General features: G+C 47.2%; 1 protein-coding gene across 1 annotated transcript in view; it reads left to right on the forward strand.

Moving 5' to 3' along the window:
- INPP5B (inositol polyphosphate-5-phosphatase B) overlaps positions 1-18320 on the forward strand; it is an 83918-nt gene that overhangs the window by 11915 nt on the left and 53683 nt on the right. Inside the window, 2 exon segments of the mRNA XM_017892103.1 lie at positions 1853-2116; positions 2119-2232. Of these exon segments, the coding sequence (XP_017747592.1) occupies positions 1853-2116; positions 2119-2232 (378 nt within the window).

Here is an 18320-nt window from a genome sequence, read left to right on the forward strand (position 1 = left end):
TAAATAAATAAATAAATAAGTAAAATAAAAATAAAATTGAAGTAATAGGACCAGGTTTGAAACTTCAGGTTCTGATGCCAAAGCCCTCGGAGTTCAGAGATTTCAGTGCAGATCCCAGCTCTGTTACTTCCTAGATGTAAATGTGAACACTACATTTTATCTATTTTTTATTTTATTTTATTTTTTTGAGATGGATTCTAGCTCTGTCATGCAGGCTGGGGTGCGGTGGTGCAATCTTAGCTCACTGCAACCTCTACCTCCTGGTTTCAGATGATTCTCCTACCTCAGCCTCCTGAATAGCTGGGATTACAGGTGCCCGCCACCATACCGGGCTAATTTTTGTATTTTTTTTTTTCCTTGAGACAGAGTCTCACTGTTTCACCCAGGTTGGAGTGCTGTGGTGCGATCTCAGCTCACCTCCACTTCCCGGGTTAGAGGGATTCTCCTGCCTCAGCCTCCTGAGTAGCTGGGACTACAAGTGCAAGCCACCATGGCCGGCTAATTTTTTGTATTTTTTGTAGAGACGAGGTTTCACCATGTTAGCCAGGATGGTCTCAATCTCGTGACCTCATGATCCTCCCACCTCAGCCTCCCAAAGTGCTGGGATTATAGTATGAGCCTGGTCCTACTATATTTTATTTTTTCAGACCTTGGCTTTTTAATTTATACAATGGAAGTATAAACTTGCTTTCTCCAATAATCCAAGAGTTTTGTGAGGATCAGACAAGGCCAAGTACGGGTTAATAGTATGTAAATGCTGAAGATAACTTAAAAGCTGCGTCTGGCAGTGCCATAGTCAGGACTGGAACTCAAGTCTTCTCATATATCATGTCCTTGCACATCCCATTCAGTTCGGTCAGGTTCATGATGCTCTACAAACAGAGCAGGCAGGATAGCAGAAGGGTTAAGAGCAATTGTTCGAGTCAGATAGTTTGAGTCAGAGGGTTTGAGTCAGAGACAGAGGTGACTCAAGAATTTCTAGAAAGGAGAGTGGCAGTCTGATTAAGGGAGAAACAGAGGACTTGTCTTGATATATTTCGTAGTAAACACACTGCTTACTTAGAGTGTGTGTTTTTCTAGCGTGGGCTGCCAACTGCTGGTGGAGGTTATGGGTGGTGAAACCCCCCAACCCTCTGGCATCTGTTTGAATCCTCCACTCTGCTAGTCACTCTGCGACCTCAGACTTAACCTCTCTGAACTTGGTTGCCTTGTATATAAAATTGGAATAATAGGCCGGGGGTGGTGGCTCATGCCTGTAATCCCAACACTTTGGGAGGCTGAGGCGGGTGGATCATGAGGTCAGGAGATGGAGACCATCCTGGCTAATATGGTGAAACCCCATCTCTACTAAAAATACAAAAAATTAGCCGGACATGGTGGCACGTGCCTGTAGTCCCAGCTACTCGGGAGGCTGAGGCAGGAGAATCGCTTGTATCCGGGAGGCAGAGGTTGCAGTGAGCCGAGATCGCTCCACTGCACTCCAGCCTGGGCGACAGAGCGAGATTCCGTCTAAAAAAAAAAAAAAGAAAGAAAGAAAAGAAGAAAAAAAAAAAGAAAATTGGGATAATAGTTTCCTCCCTCATAAAAGGTGTGTTACGGGGAGTAGGAAGATAGTATTTATACGAAGCACAGACCTTGGCACATAGTTACCGTGAGGTTCAAGGAATGGCGGTGGTCTCTGCCTTGGAATAGTACTTTTGTGTTCATAATTATTCTTGCAGTTGAACCTTAGTGCGCACAGAACTCTTCTGTGCGCGAGAGATAGAGGGCTGAAGTCTCTCGGGATAATACAGTCATGCAGAACTGGCTCATCAAGTCCGTGGCTCAATCTGCCCCCTTTGTTCCTGCACAGGATTCGATCCTACGACCCGGGATCCTGAATTCCTGTGGCTGTCTCGGTACAGGTGCGCAAAGCCGGAGCTGGAGCTGCCAACGCCGCGCGGTTGTAACTCGGCTCCAGGTACCTGGCCAGGGTACGCGACAATTGGCGGAGGCAGGTATCCGTCTCGGAAGGAGCGGTGGGGATTGGAGGAGATCCGCCCACAGGGGGCGGGCTCCGTTCTGTTTTGGGGCGGAGCGATGGAAAAGACAGGCTTTCGATTGATGGAGAGGGCACATGGGGCGGGTTCGTCTGGGGGCGGAGCGCGCGGGGCGGGCGGCGGGATGAAGAGCTTGAGGAAGCAGACAGGGAAATGTCTGCCGCCGCCGGCTCCCGGGAGCGCGACCCTGCAGGTCCGGCGGGCGGCGGGAAGCTGGGCTCGAGAGCTGGGCCGGGGGCGGCGGTGGGCCCGGCCCTCGGGTGGGCAGGGTCTGCGGTTTGGCTAGTGGAGGCACGGGGCGAAGACCAAAGTCCTGGTGGCCCTCCGGAGGCGGGGACACTGGGGCAGAAGTTCTGTGATGTTCTTCTTAGGCGGGCGTGACGAGGGTAGGCGGGTGGGCATGGGGTACTCGGGAATCCGGAGGCTGGTGTTTTAGGAAAGCCCCGTTCCGAACTCGCTGTGTGACCTCGGGCCACTTGCTGCCCCTCTCTGGGCCTGTTTCTCCATCTCAGCTTGCTTTTCAATCCTGACCTTCCGAGTTTGTCGCTTGGGGCGGGGGGAGGGGGGGTGCACTGCCTATGATAGAGCCTTCCTTTGGGTGAGGTATGTGTTGGGACTCTGTCAGTCCTCAGCCCTTGTGATGATAGCGGAGTGCACAGGGCTGGAGTCTTGGGGAGCCCTGTCTACTCTGGGACCAGAGGTCACGATGAAGTTACAGGTTATAAAGGGACTAGGTGTTTCCCACCCAGCTGTTGGTGGATAATGGGGAGCACAGAAGGCCAGTTGCTGAGCAGGAGCTTGTCGTTTGGAGATGGGAGGCTCAGGGCTGAAATTTGGGTGAGTCGGTGCTCTGGGGGACCTGCAGACCTGTATTTTTTTGTCTAGCTCCTGGGTTTTCTGCAAGGGCCCCTGGTGCTTTTTTCCCCTTGGCTGTGTCCATGAGGCTCCATTTATGTGCGAGCTTTGGCTATTTGTGACCTAGTACCTATTTGTGACCGTCATTTACCAGCAATGAAGAGCCTGTCAAGTAGCTAGCTGTGTCAAGTGTGGGCCAGCACTCCACTTGCTCTTACAAGGCTTGGAAACTATGAGGGGCAGGGAGGAGTGGCATGTTGCACAAGAGTTTGTAAAATGAGAGGAAACGAGGTGAGCAGAGGACTTCCTCAGTGCTTATGTTTCTCCTTCATTGCAGCCACCACAAGGTGCGATTGAAGCGCCTGATGGTGCTGATAGTTTGCATCTTCCTTGGGCTTATCTCAGAGTTCACTATCGCTTGAGTTTCCATGACATTCTGGGCTATGGTGCTGGGACAGGTGAGAGTTTAAGAGCACACCATCTCCTTGCCCCTTCACAAGAGACTGCCAGAATCCAGACAATTGGCGGAGGACAAAGCCAATGGCAGCAGAAAGAGATGGGTGCTGTGTTCTCAGCCAGTACACCAAAGCCAGGCCATGCAGGCACTTCATTCCCTTATCTTTTATGAGAAGTCAGGCCAGCCAGCTCTGAAACCAGTTAGCTGCCCGGAGTGAGAAATGTTGAGGGATTTCAATCTTTCATTTCCTTTCAAAAAACAGAGACTAGCCATATGCTGGAGAGGAATTATTGTTAAGGTTTCGGTTTTATTTTTATTTTAAAATAATTTGAAAGCTGAGCGTGGTGGTGCGTACCTGTAGTCCCAGCCACTTGAGAGGCTGAGGTTGGAGGCTTGAGCCCAGGAGTTCGAAGGTGATGTGCACTATGATTGATCCTGTGAATTAGCTGCTGCACTCCAGCCTAGGCAACATAGTGAAACTGTCTCTAAAATAAAGAAATAGTTTAAAAAATTTTGTCAGCCAGGCGTGGTGGCTCACGCCTGTAATACCAGCTCTGTGGGAAGCCAAGGTGGGCGGATCACCTGAGGTCAGGAGTTCGAGACTAGCCTGGCCAACATGGCGAAACTCTGTCTCTACTAAAAATACAAAAATTAGATGGGTGTGGTGGTGCATGCCTATAAGCCAGGTACTCGGGAGTCTGAGGTAGGAGAATGAATCACTTGAACCCAGGAGGCAGAGGTTGCAGTGAGCTGAGGTCGTGCCACTGCACTCCAGCCTGGGAGACAGAGTGAGACTCCATCTCAAAAAAAAATTAAAAAAGAAAGAAAAAATTTTGTCTTTTCGTAATACCTACAGTAAGTGGGATGACACTATTATTTTTTATTTTTTTTGAGACGGAGTCTTGCTCTGTCACCCAGGCTGGAGTGCAGTGGCCACGATCTCGGCTCACTGCAAGCTCCGCCTCCCAGGTTCACGCCATTCTCCTGCCTCAGCTTCCCGAGTAGCTGGGACTACAGGCCCCTGCCACCACACCTGGCTAATTTTTGTAGTTTTAGTAGAGACGGGGTTTCACTGTGTTAGCCAGGATGGTCTCGATTTCCTGGCCTCGTGATCCGCCCGCCTCGGCCTCCCAAAGTGCTGGGATTACAGGCATGCGCCACTGCACCCGGCCAGGGTGACATTATTAATTGCTAAGTTGTTTCTGCTAAAATTGGTAAGAAATGGTATCAAGCTCCCCAGTTCTATTTGGGTCATCTCTGTTTCCAGAGTTATTCTGGCCTCAGAGGAGAGTTACATCTTCTATAACAGGTAGGAAGAACCCTTTGGGCTGCCTCTGGTTGTCAATACAGGCTCCAAGGGAAATAGAGTAGTAGATTTGTTTTTTCCTGTATGCATATGACCAAATTCCCCACTTCTTGATAGCCTAGAGAACCCAAGGCAAACGGTTGCTTAAAAAATGCTGTTTCTGGCCAGGCACAGTGGCTCATGCCTGTAATCCCAGCACTTTGGGAGGCCAAGGCGGGCAGATCATGAGGTCAGGAGTTCAAGACCAGCCTGGGCAACATGGCGAAATCCCGTCTTTACTAAAAATATAAAAATTAGGCCAAATGCGTTGGATTATGCCTGTAATCCCAGCACTTTGGGAGGCCGAGGCAGGCGGATCACAAGGTCAGGAGATCGAGACCGTCCTGGCTAACACGGTGAAGCCCCGTCTCTACTAAAAATACAAAAAAAAAATTAGCCGGGCATGGTGGCATGCGCCTATAGTCCCAGCTACTCAGGAGGCTGAGGCAGGAGAATCGCTTGAACCCAGGAGGCAGAGGTTGCAGTTAGCTGAGATTGCGCCGCTGCACTCCAGCCTGGGTGAGACACCATCTCAAAAAAAAAAACAAAACCCAAAAAACAAAAATTAGCTGAGCATGGTGGTGGGCACCTGTATTCCCCACTACTTGGGAGGCTGAGGCAGGAGAATCACTTGAATCCGGGAGGTGGAGATTGCAGTGAGCCATTGCACTCCAGTCTGGGTGACAAGAGCAAGACTCTGTCTCAAAAAAAAAAAAAAAAAAAGAAAAAATGTTGTTTTTGATGCACTGCAGGAGAAACAAGGTACCCCTCGGCCAGGCGCAGTGGCTCACGCCTGTAATCCCAGCACTTTGGGAGGCCGAGGCAGGCGGATCATGAGGTCAGAAGATCGAGACCATCCTGGCTAACACGGTGAAACCCCGTCTCTACTAAAAATACAAGCAATTATCCAGGCGCGTTGGTAGGCACCTGTAGTCCCAGCTGCTTGGGAGGCTGAGGCAGGAGAATGGCGTGAACCCAGGAGGTGGAGCTTGCAGTGAGCCAAGATCGCGCCACTGCACTCTAGCCTGGGCAACAGAGCGAGACTCCGTCTCAAAAAAAAAAAAAAAAAAAAAAGAGAGAAACAAGGTACCCCTCAAGAGCTGGCCGTCTGACAGGGAGGAGTCTGATAATACATAGATAGAGGTAAGAGAGTATAGGGTTGGCCCAGCAGGACAGCGTTCCTTGTACCGTGAGCCAAGGGCACAGAGCACCTTCGAGGCCCAGGTATTTTGGGGGACAGGTGAATCTGGTCTTCATTCCTTGCCTTTGCATTGGTAGAGATAGGAATGATGTTTGATGATGTTTTCCAAAATGTCCTTTCTTGTCTTTGAGTTGTCTCTGCTGAATTCAGGAGTGTTAGGTTGAGCTTGGTAGAGATTATAGTAGAAAAATGAAATGAGCTAGTTTCAGACTGGAATCCATGTCTTCAGGTTCAGACCAGTATCTAGGAGCTAAGTTGTGGTGTTGAAGTGAGGTAATGCTTCTGGTTGAGTAGCAGCCTGTTCATTTGATTCTCTTGGCCTCTTCGACTGCTTCAGGTGCACGTTGCCAAGCCCAACTTGCACTAACATTAGATTGGTAGTTGAATCTGTAGATTGGTGGGAGTCTTTCTGCTCCTTCACTTATTTAACTGCTTTTTTTTTTTTTTTTTTGAGACGGAGTCTTGCTGTGTCACCAGGCTGGAGTGCAGTGGCGCGATCTTGGCTCACTGCAACCTCTGCCTCCCAGGTTCAAGCAATTCTCCTGCCTCAGCCTCCCGAGTAGCTGGGACTACATGCACACCCCACCCCAGATAATTTTGTTTTTAGTAGTTTTTAGTTTCACCATGTCTCCATCTCTTGACCTCGTGATCCGCCCTCCTCGGCCTCCTAAGGTGCTGAGATTACAGGCGTGAGCCACTGCACCTGGCCTAACTGTTCTTAATATCTTTTTCTTTTTTTTTCTTCCTAACCACTAGATGACCAGGGATGCTGTTAACTTCCTTGTGCAGCTGTTTCTTTCCTTAAAAAGAGTGAAGTCTGATTTGGGAGAAATGCCTCATTATTTCCATCTAGCAACTGAAGTTGCTCTTATTCAGAAAACCCCATTGAGGATCCTGCACAGGGCCTAGTACTTATCCGAGTCAGTCTGTAAAATGTTCACCTGCATTGCATCCTGGGTACACGCAAAGACCTGGAGCTGTATTCTGGAGGATTTTGAACTATGCACTAAAAAGGAAATGGCTACTCAGAAGTCCCACAGGGGCCATTCTGGGCTATTTTAACAAAGCAGTAATAGCAAATACATTTTGGTTTTTTTAATCCAAAGTTGATTAGAAATGAGCCAGCTTCGCTGGGTGCGGTGGCTCACGCCTGTAATCCCAGCACTTTGGGAGGCCGAGGTGGGCGGATCACAAGGTCAGGAGTTCCAGACCATCCTGGCCAACATGGTGAAACCCCATCCCTACGAAAATAAAATTAGCTGGGCATGGTGGAGTGCACCTGTATTCCAGCTACTCGAGAGGCTGAGGCAGGGGAATCGCTTGAACCGAGAGGCAGAGGTTGCAGTGAGCCAAGATTGTGCCACTGCATGCCAGCCTAGTGACAGTGAGACTCCGTCTCAAAAAAAAAAAAAAAAAAAAGACATGAGCCAGCTTTGTAGTAACTCAAATTTAAAAGGAGATGTGTTATAAATATTTTTTCTTCTGGACCCAGGAAACAAAGTATTAAAGTCTGTCTGGCCAGTGAAAGGAAATGAATGCTATTTATATCTGAGGGTAACATGAAGGGTAACCTAGTTTACCAGAGTAGAAGCCAGAGAGCATGTTAGCAAAATAGCCCCTGGGTTGGTTTTCTCTCTGACTCTCTCTTTCATCTTGTTTTGTCAGTACTAATAGGTAAAACTTGTGTGACCAACATATCCTTTCAGCATGGAGAAAATAAATTTGCTTTTGTTTATCTTAGAGTACAAATATCGCCCATAATTTCCACCTTTGTGGGAAGCTCTGCAGGCTCCTAAGTAACTTATTTTAGGTCACTTTGTTTCCTTAAACAAAAGAGAACTGTATTCGTTTTTCTTCTTCCTTTTGTTGTTCCCCTCTCCATTTTCCTTCTTTGTGCCACTTAACCCAGTTTTTTGTTTCTAGTACAAGAGAACCCCCTAAAGATTCTTTTTTTCTTCTGAAAACAGTTTTGGAATTCTACAGTGATTGTTGAGAGCAAGTGAGGTGACCCACAAACACTCAGTTAGAAGTGGAGCTTTGAACAGAAAAATCCTCAGGGAGGGACAGTTCAGGAAGAGGGAGACATCAGTATTTATCAGAGGAAAGGTACTGTACTGTTGGAGGATAGATGCTAGCTGACTTGCATGTTTTTCTTTGCTACTTAAAATACACTGTTAGCCTGGCACAGTGGTGCACACCTGTAGTCCCAGGTACTTAGGAGGCTGAGGCAGGAGTCTTTTTTTTTTTTTTTTTTTGAGATGGAGTCTCGCTTTGTCGCCCAGGCTGGAGTGTGGTGGCACGATCTCAGCTCACTGCAAGCTCCGCCTCCCAGGTTCACGCCATTCTTCTGCCACAGCCTCCTGAGTAGCTGGGACTACAGGTGCCCGCCACCTTGCCCGGCTAATTTTTTTGTATTTTGAGTAGAGACAGGGTTTCACCGTGTTAGCCAGGATGGTCTCGATCTCCTACCTTGTGATCCACCCGCCTCAGCCTCCCAAAGTGCTGGGATTACAGACGTGAGCCACCGCGCCCGGCCTGAGGCAGAAGTCTTATTTGAGGAGTTCCAGACGAGCCTGGGCAACATAGCGATATCTCTGAATTTAAATAGATAAACATATAAAATAAATTACACTCTAACAGTTTTGTTATTGGTAATCCATACATGAACCGAAGCTAGCAAGTATGAATGAGAAGAGACTTTCTTTCTTGGAATGCCAACAATGAGAATTTAAACAAAGTGGATATCAAGTGGCCTGGACATTTTTCTTTTTATCATTGTTCCTTGGTGCACTATTACTTTCTGTTTTGTTTTATTTATTTTATTTTATTTTATTTATTTATTTTTTGAGACGGAGTCTCACTCTGTCACCCAGACTGGAGTGCAGTGGTGTGATCTCTGCTCACTGCAGCCTCCACCTCCTGGGTTCAAGCAATTCTCCTGCCCCAGCCTCCCAAGTAGCTGAGATTACAGGCATGTGCTACCATGTCTGGCTACTTTTTGAATTGTTAGTAAAGACGGGGTTTCAACATGTTGGCCAGGCTGGTCTTGAACTCCTGATCTCAGGTGATCTGCCCGCCTTGGCCTCCCAAAGTGCTGGGATTATAGGCATGAGCCATCATGCCTGGACTAATTTTTGTATTTTTAGTAGAGATAGGGTTTCACTATGTTGGCCAGGCTGGTCTTGAACTCCTGACCTCAAGTGATTCGCCTGCCTCGGCCTCCCAAAGTGCTGGGATTATAGGCATGAGCCATCATGCCTGGACTAATTTTGTATTTTAGTAGAGACAGGGTTTCACTATGTTGGCCAGGCTGGTCTTGAACTCCTGACCTCAAGTGATTCGCCTGCCTTGGCCTCCCAAAGTGCTGGCATTACAGGTGTGAGCCACCATGCCCAGCGTCTTTTTGTTTTTAGAGACAAGGTCTCCCTGTGTTGCCCAGGCTGGTCATAAACTCCTGGCCTCAGGTGATCCTCCCGCCTCAGCCTCCCAAAGTACTGAGATTACAGGCATGAGTCACCACACCTGACCTCTTTGTACAATATTAAACATGTGTCTCAACTTTCCTCTTATGTCTTTAAAATGGGAGTGAATGTTTGCCTCCTGGAAAGTCACACAGCACTTAAGCAATGCTAAATTATTTAGATGTGCTTTCATTTGGGAAATACAATTAGAAATGGGAAATGCGGGCCAAGAGAGGTGGCTTATGCCTGTAATCCCAGCACTTTGGGAGGCTGAGGTGGGCGGGTCACTTGAGGCCAGGAGTTTGAGATCAGCCTGACCAACATGGCGAAACCCTATTTCTACTAAAAATACAAAAATTAGCCTGGCGGGATGGCATGTGCCTGTAGTCCCAGCTAGTCAGGAGGCTGAGGCATGAGAATCGCTTGAACCCTGGAGGCAGAGGCTGCAGTGAACCCAGATCGCTCCACTGCACTCCAGCCTGGGCAACACAGCAAGACTGTCTCAAAAAAAAAAAAAAAAAAAAGAAAAAGAAATGGTAAATGCTTACCTTGGAGAACTGGGAACCTGGCTGTTGTCTTCAGGGTCTATCCTAGGGGGATTTCTTCCTGATGAGAACTGCATTGGCTGGGTGCAGGGGCTCACGCCTGTAATCCCACCACTTTGGGAGGCTGAAGTGGGTGGATCACCTGAGGTCAGGAGTTCCAGACCAGCCTGGCCAATATGGTGAAAACCTGTCTCTACTAAAAATACAAAAATTAGCCAGGTGTGATGGCTTGCGCCTGTAATCCGTGCTACTTGGGAAGCTGAGGCAGGAGAATCACTTGAACCCTGGAGACGGAGGTTGCAGTGGGCAGAGATCATGCCACTGCACTCCAGCCTGGGCAACACAGAGTCGCCTGGGCAACACGGTGAGGCTCCGTCTCAAAAAAACGAAACAAAACAAAACAAAAAAGAACTGCACTTACTCCTTTCCTCCCTCCATTTTCATATTTCTGAATGCAATCACTAACAACCTCAGGGCATCCTTGACTCTTCCTTCTGCTCTCATGTCTAATAAGCAAATTCTGTTCATTCTTTTTCTACAGTGTCTCTTCTATCTACCCACATTTCTTTCTTTTTTTTTTTTTTTTTTGAGATGGAGTCTCGCTCTGCTGCCCGGGCTGGAGTGCAGTGGCCGGATCTCAGCTCACTTCAGCTCACTGCAAGCTCCGCCTCCCGGGTTCACACCATCTCCTGCCTCAGCCTCCCGAGTAGCTGGGACTACAGGCGCCCGCCACCACGCCCGGCTAGTTTTTTGTATTTTTTAGTAGAGACGGGGTTTCACCGTGTTAGCCAGGATAGTCTCGATCTCCTGACCTCGTGATCCACCCATCTCGGCCTCCCAAAGTGCTGGGATTACAGGGTTGAGCCACCGCGCCCGGCCTATCTACCTACATTTCAAAATCCCCATCATTCATGTTGGTATCCTCTTAGCTGAACTGTTGCAGTAGTCTTCTTGTAAGTCTTTCCAACCTCAAGTTTCCCTCTCCCTTAGGGATCTCCTTAGAACATAACTTTGATCGTGTTCTACTATTTTGTATGTGAACTTGAATATTGTACCACTCCCTGTTGCCTATAGAATAAAGTTCAAATTCCTTGGTGTGGTGGTCCTGCTTCTCTGGTCTTATCTGCTACAACTTGTCTTCATTTCCTTTTATTTCAGACTTAACTGGTTATTGTTTCTGGATAAAGCCCTGTACTTTTTCACCTCTTTATCGACTTCTCATTCAGCTACATTTTTGTAAGCTTGAACTTGCTGCTTTTAGCATTTTGCATTCTCTCTCCTTCCCAAATGACAGCCGAATGCCTTGTACATCAGTAGGTGCTCAAAAAATCTCTCTCTGGTTGAACTGTAGAGACCCATACCATTTCTAGCCTGAGGTGCTTTGTGGCCTGAACAGCTCCTGCTCCCTTCCTCTTTGAGCATGCTCTGCGTCTCTGCATTGCCCTCCCCCCTTCCTGGTTTGCTCTTGCCCACTTCTCTTTTAGCTTTATCACCAGACCACAGACAGTTCACAGAAGGCCCACTGAAGGGAAGCCTGAGAAGGAAAAATTCAAGTCATCTCTCCAGGGGCCTATCACCACTAACCAACCTGTTGCTCTAAAGTAATCGCACTGTAGTCTTCCTCCTTGAAAGCTAAACTGGTCATATTTAGTCCTTGCCTAAATTGGATTTGCACAGGGTGCAAACTGGATTTTCAGTCTAGAGCTTACAGGTTTGCTTGGCATGAGATGTGTTTTTAGAGATGTCTATTTTATTTTATTTTATTTTTTGAGACGGAGTCTCGCTCTATCGCCCAGGCTGTAGTGCAGTGATGTGATCTTGATTCACCTCAACGTCCGCCTCCCAGGTTCAAGCAGTTCTCCTGCCTCAGCCTCCCAAGTAGCTGGAACTACAGACGTGTGCCACCATGCCCGGCTAATTTTTGTTTATTTTTATTATTTTAATTTTCATTTTCTTGAGACGGATTCTAGCTCTGTCACCTAGGCTAGAGTGCAATGGCATGATCTCAACTCACTGCAACCTTCACCTCCTGTGTTCAAGTGGTTCTTCTGCCTCACCCTTCCACATAGCCAGGACTACAGGTGTCTGCCTCCACACCCAGCCAATTTTTATTTATTTTTATTTTTTTGAGACAGTCTTGCTCTGTTTCCTAGGCTGGAGTGCAGTGGCGCAATCTCAGCTCATTGCAGCCTCCACCTCCTGGGTTCAAGCAGTTCACCTGCCTCAGCCTCCCGAGTAGCTGGAATTACAGGCACCCGCCAGCACGCCTGGCTAGTTTTTGTATTAGTAGAGATGGAGTTTTGCCATGTTGGCCAGGCTGGTCTTGAACTCATGACCTCAGGTGACCCACCTACCTCGGCTTCCCAAAGTGCTAGGATTACAGGTGTGAGCCAGTACACCTGGTCTTTATTTTATTTATTAATTTTTAAAAAAATTTTTTGTGGCCGGGCGCGGTGGCTCAAGCCTGTAATCCCAGCACTTTGGGAGGCCGAGACGGGCGGATCACGAGGTCGGGAGATCGAGACCATCCTGGCTAACATGGTGAAACCCCGTCTCTACTAAAAAAAATACAAAAAACTAGCTGGGCGTGGTGGTGGGTGCCTGTAGTCCCAGCTACTCGGGAGGCTGAGGCAGGAGAATGGCGTGAACCCGGAAGGCGGAGCTTGCAGTGAGCTGAGATCTGGCCACTGCACTCCAGGCTGGGCGACAGAGCGAGACTCCGTCTCAAAAAAAAAAATTTTTTTTTGTATTTTTAGTAGAGACAGGGTTTCACCATGTTGGCCAGACTGGTCTCGAACTCCTGACCTCAGGTGATCCTCCCGCCTCAGCCTCCCAAAGTGTGGAGATTACAGGTGTGAGGCACTGTGCCTGGCCCTGTGTTCATTTTAAATGACACTTCTTTTTAAAGCTATGAGATAATTGAGAAATGTAAAAGAAATGAAAAAAGAAAACTAAACTTGGTTATTTAACTTTGAAGAAAGTAACAAAACAATTTGGGATGGTGGCAAACCTGAAATGGAAAAAAATGGTTTTTTTCCATTCTTTTTAATGCCAGGTGCCCTGTGTTATGAATGTCACTCAAGAGTTACCTGCCCTGTGTACTATGTGCTAGGTAAACACTTAGCTCCTTTTTGTTGTAAGAGGAAAATCCAAACTCCACATGGTGTTTGAAGTCTTACAGCTTAGCCTAAATTTACTACTGTTATTATCATTATTAGTAGCACTTACCATTTATTAAGCACTTACTTTGAGTCCATGGGCCTTACACTGTGTCACAAAAGTTCCATAAGAGGATCTCTACTTTTTTTTTTTTTGAGACAGTTTTGCTTTGTTGCCCAGGCTGGAGTGCAGTGGTGCGATCTCAGCTCACTGCAAACTCTGCCTCCCGGGTTCAGGCCATTCTCCCACCTCAGCCTCCTGAGTATCTGGAACTATAAGTGCCTGCCACCACACCCGGCTAATTTTTTGTATTTTTAGTAGAGATGGAGTTTCACCGTGTTAGCCAGGATGGTCTTGATCTCCTAACCTTGTGATCCGCCTGCCTCGGCCTCCCAAAGTGCTGGAATTATAGGCATGATTACTGTGCCAGGATTACCATGCCTGGCCGAGAATCTCTATTTTTCACCTGGGAGATTGAGGCTTAGAGAGGGTAGGTAACATGCTTGTAGTCACTCACCTGGTCATTGGTGGAGTCGAAAATAGAACTCAGGTCACACTTGAGCCCTAGGTCACACTTGAGCCCTAATTCTTACATTCTTCTTCTTCTTCTTTTTTTTTTTTTTTTGAGACAGAGTCTCACTCTGTCACCTGGGCTGGAGTGCAATGTTGCAATCTCGGCTCACTGCAACCTCCGCCTCCTGGGTCCAAGTGATTCTCCTGCCTCAGCCTCCCAAATAGCTGGGATTACAGGTGCCCACCACCACACCCGGGTAATAGTTGTATTTTTAGTAGAGACAGGGTTTCTCCATGTTGGCCAGGTTGGTCTCGAATTCCTGACCTCAAGTGATCTGCCTGCCTCGGCCTCCCAAAGTGCTGGGATTACAGGTATGAGCCAACGCGCCTGGCCACACTCTTCTTTTGTATCCCTAGTGCTTCTCAAATAAAACTTTTCCCTACTTATTTATCCTACTTATTATTACTTGTTTCCAAGCATATTATAATGCCTTATCTTTGTGCTTTGATGAAGTTATTTTCTCTGCTAGAAATGCTTTCTGAGCCCCTCGTTTGCTCCTTGGTGATACAGTTTATTGGTTGAGAACACAGACTCTTGGCTCAGATTCCCTAGGTTTGAACCCTGGCTGTGTGCCATTTACTACTGTGTGCTCTTGGGCAAGTTATTTAACCTCTCTGTGTATATCTCCTAGTCTGTAATGTGGACATAGTAACAACACCTACCTCATATAGTAGTTGTGAGGATAAAATATATGTAAAGTGATTTAAACAGCACTCGATATGCAGTAAGCCTTAAGTATTTGTTCTTTTTTTTTTTTTTTTTTTGAGATGTAGTCTTGCTCTGTTTCCCAGGCCGGAGTGCAGTGGCATGATCTTGGCTCACTGCAACCTCTGCCTCCTGGGTCAGGTGATTCTTATGCCTCAGCCTCCCGAGTAGCTGGGATTATAGGTGCCTGCCACCACGCCTGGCTAATTTTTTTGTATTTTTAGTAGAGACGGGATTTTGCCATTTTGGCAAGGCTGGTCTTGGACTCCTGACCTCAGGTGATCTGCCCACCTCGGCTTCCCAAAGTGCTGGGATTACAGGCATGAACCACTGCACCTGGCCAAGTATTTGCTTTTAATATTATTAATATTTATAATACTATCGTTGTCATCATCAACAGAGCCTGACTTGTATTCTAGGTAGTTGGATCTAGACTGGTTTATTTCCCCATGAATTCTTTGCTAGTATGGAAGGCCCTGTCTCAGACTTAGAGAGCCTGGGGAATGTCCCCCTGGTGGTGTGTGCAGGGCATGATGTTGCTGGCAAGCATTGAACCTACTCACTTAATCCAGTCAGTTTGAACTGTCAGGTATTTTGAATTACATGGTTTGCAGGTATTTTGCTCACGTGGTTTTGCAGGTTCTTCCAGGATACTGGAAATGGGATGCATTGCAAAGTCTGGTGACTGAGAAGATAGAAGGGGACACCTCCTCCTAGACCTGTCTAGTAGGTGCTCAGGAAGGGTAGGATGTGATCTCCACCCAGCAGTGACAGCCACACTCCGACATATCCCGTACAGACTGTGCTGATACTTTTGCTTGGTTATCCAAACAGATTTAAACCTTCTCGTCACATCATACTTACCCCTGGGAGTTTATAGTTTCACTGATGATGTTGTCCTCATGTATGCAAAATGGGAGGCTGTGGGACTTTGGAGTCAAGCAGATCTGGGTTTTAATGTCAGCTGCACCATTTACTGGCTCTATGTCCTGGAGCATGTCTGCTATCTGCTGTAGACCTCAATATCCTTATTTGTAAAACAAGGCTAATAATCAAACATAATACATGAAGCATTGAACATAGCACCTAACTATGAGAGGTACTTGATAAATGGTAGTCATCATTATTAAAGCAGTGGGGGATTAGGAATGATGGAGAAGAGGGAAAAGAACAGTTCCTGAATGTCTGGTGTGTACCAGGCATTGTGCTAGGTTCGTGACCCATGTAGATTGTATTTGTTTATCCTTTTGAGGTCCCCGTAAGTATGGTAGCATTACTTCCGTTTTACATGAGGAAGCAAATTAAATAATTTGTTTGAGGGTTCATATGAGGTGATGGATGGAGTCAGTAACATCACCAGCTCTATTTTATTCTAAAGCCCGAGGCGTTTTCCAAAACACTTTGTTTCTTAAAGTGCCAGACATGTTATATAGACAGGAAGACACTCAAAATTCAGAGAAATGACTACTGAGGACTTATGTGGCTGGGGAGGACTTCATGAAGGTGGAGGTAGGAGTTGAGGCTGGGCTTCGAAGGAGAGGTGGCCAAAAAGTAGGAGGAACTTCATATGAAGGCAGGATTGCGGATGGCGTGTGTGAAGAATCTATCCTTTTAGATCGGGCTGTCTGTAGGTGATGGATTGATGAGGGGGAGTAGAGCCAATATGCAAAGAGTGTCAGGTGCCAGTTGAACCAGTTTGGCTCTTAACTTGTAGGCAGTGGTGTAATACAGGAAGATTTAGAGCAGAGAGAGATGAAATCAGAGTTTAATCAGGCCAAGTGCAGAGGCGAAATGCGTAGGGAGAAGTGGGAAGATCTCTTAGTTGGGAGACTCCTGAGGTAGCAAGTGAGGAGATGGTAGCCTGGAGGAAGGCAGCTGTGAGACTGAAGAAACAGATGAATAAGTCTCTCTGGGGGGCCCAAGGAGAGAGAGGAGCCGATGGCAAGACTGCTGTACACCTGGCTGATAGGAAGAATGATGGTGCTGGTAACAGGTGGGAGAACTCAGGGAAAGAGTCCAGAATCAGACTACAGTTTTACCTGGGTCCCCCCTGCATACAGAATATCTTGTAGAAATGCCCAGGGGACAGTGGAGGTGCTGAGCTCAGACAGGGCTGGTCATCCCCATTCATAATCAACCAGGATGGCTGGTGGGTTCCTCGTAGAGGAGGAAGAGCAAGGTCTAGATTTGCACTGTCCAGTATGGTAGTCACTAGCCATATCTGGCTTTTTTTTTTTTTTTTTTTAAGAGATGGGGTCTTGCTATGTTGATTGACTAGGCTGGTCTCAAACTCCTGGCCTCAAGCCATTCTCCCTCTTGAACTCCCAAAGTGCTGAGATTACAGGCTAAACTTAATTTAGATAAAACCAAATAAAAAATTCAGTTTTTTGGCTGGGCGCAGTGGCTCATGCCTGTAATCCCAGCACTTTGGGAGGCCTAGGCCGGCGGATTGCTTGAGGTCAGAAATTTGATAGCAGCCTGGCCAACATGGTGAAACCCTGTCTCTACTGAAAATACAAAAATTGTCCAGGTGTGGTGTCACATGCCTGTAATACCAGCTACTAGGGAGGCTGAGGCAGGAGAATTGCTTGAACCCGGGAGGCTCTAGAGGTTGCAGTGAGCCAAGATTGCACCACTGCACTTCAACTTGGGTGACAGAGCATGACCCTTTCTCAAATAAAAGAAAAAGAAAAAAAATCAGTTTTTCATTTCCTCTCATTCTCCCCCTGAGACAGAGTCTTGCTGTGTCACCCTGGCAGGAATGCAGTGGCACAATCTCAGCTCGCTACAACCTCTGCCTCCTGGGTTCAAGCAATTCTCCTGCCTCAGCCTCCCGAGTAGCTGGGATTACAGGTGCCCACCACCGTGCCCAGGTAATTTTTATATTTTTAGTAGAGACGGGGTTTCACCATGGCCACCATGTTGGCCAGGCTGGTCTCAAACTCATGACTGCCTGATCCGCTGGCCTTGGCCTCCCAAAGTGCTACGATTATAGGCATGAGCCACCACGCCCGGCCTCAAGCCATATTTTAAGTGTTCAATATATATTGGACAGCACAGTTATATTTTCATCATCAAAAAAGTTTTATTGGACAGTACTGGTCTAGGGCTTGGGGAGTACCTACAAATAACTAGGGGGCATGGAGGAGGAAAAGAGCAAAAGGAGACAGAAGGAGCAACTGAATGAAGAAGTAATGTTGCTGCCTCTCAGATGATTCTCAAAAGAAATGCGGTATTTCCATTTTGGTTTGAATTTATTTTTTCCTTATATGATGGCATGTTTTAGAAAAGCCCAGCACTTTGGGAGGCTGAAGCGGGCGGATCGACCTGAGGTTGGGAGTTTTAGACTAACCTGACCAACATGGAGAAACCCCGTCTTTACTAAAAGTACAAAATTAGCCAGGCATGGCGGTGGTGCATGCCTGTAATCCCAGCTACTCGGGAGGCTGAGGCAAGAGAATCATTTGAACCCGGGAGGCGGAGGTTGTAGTGAGCCGAGATCATGCCACTGCACTCCAGCCTGGGCAACAAGAGCAAAACTTTGCCTCAAAAAGAAAATGAAGAAGAAAAAGCTCAGATTGTTAATCCTAGCACTTTAGGAGGTCGAGGTGGGTGGATCATTTGAGGTCAGGAGTTCGAGACCAGACTGGGCAAGATGGCAAAACCTCATCTTTACTAAAAATACAAAAATTAGCTGTGTGTGGTGGTGGGCACCTGTAATCCCAGCTACTTGGGAGGCTGAGGCACAAGAATCACTTGAACCTGGGAGGCAGAGGTTGTAGTGAGCCAAGATTGTGCCGCTGAACTCCAGCCTGGGCGACAGAGTGAGACTCCATCTCAAAAAAACAAGAAAAACCCAGACTCCAATTCAGTGGTAGGCCTGGCTACAGGGTGTTAAAATCAAGGCCTTGCTGTTTATCTTTGTTTCATAGGTCTGGGCCTTCAACAGATCCTTTTTTTTTTTTTTTTTTTTTTTTTT

Source organism: Rhinopithecus bieti, unplaced genomic scaffold (assembly GCF_001698545.2).
Source record: "Rhinopithecus bieti isolate Rb0 unplaced genomic scaffold, ASM169854v2 scaffold_22548, whole genome shotgun sequence".
Classification (NCBI taxonomy): domain Eukaryota; kingdom Metazoa; phylum Chordata; class Mammalia; order Primates; family Cercopithecidae; genus Rhinopithecus; species Rhinopithecus bieti.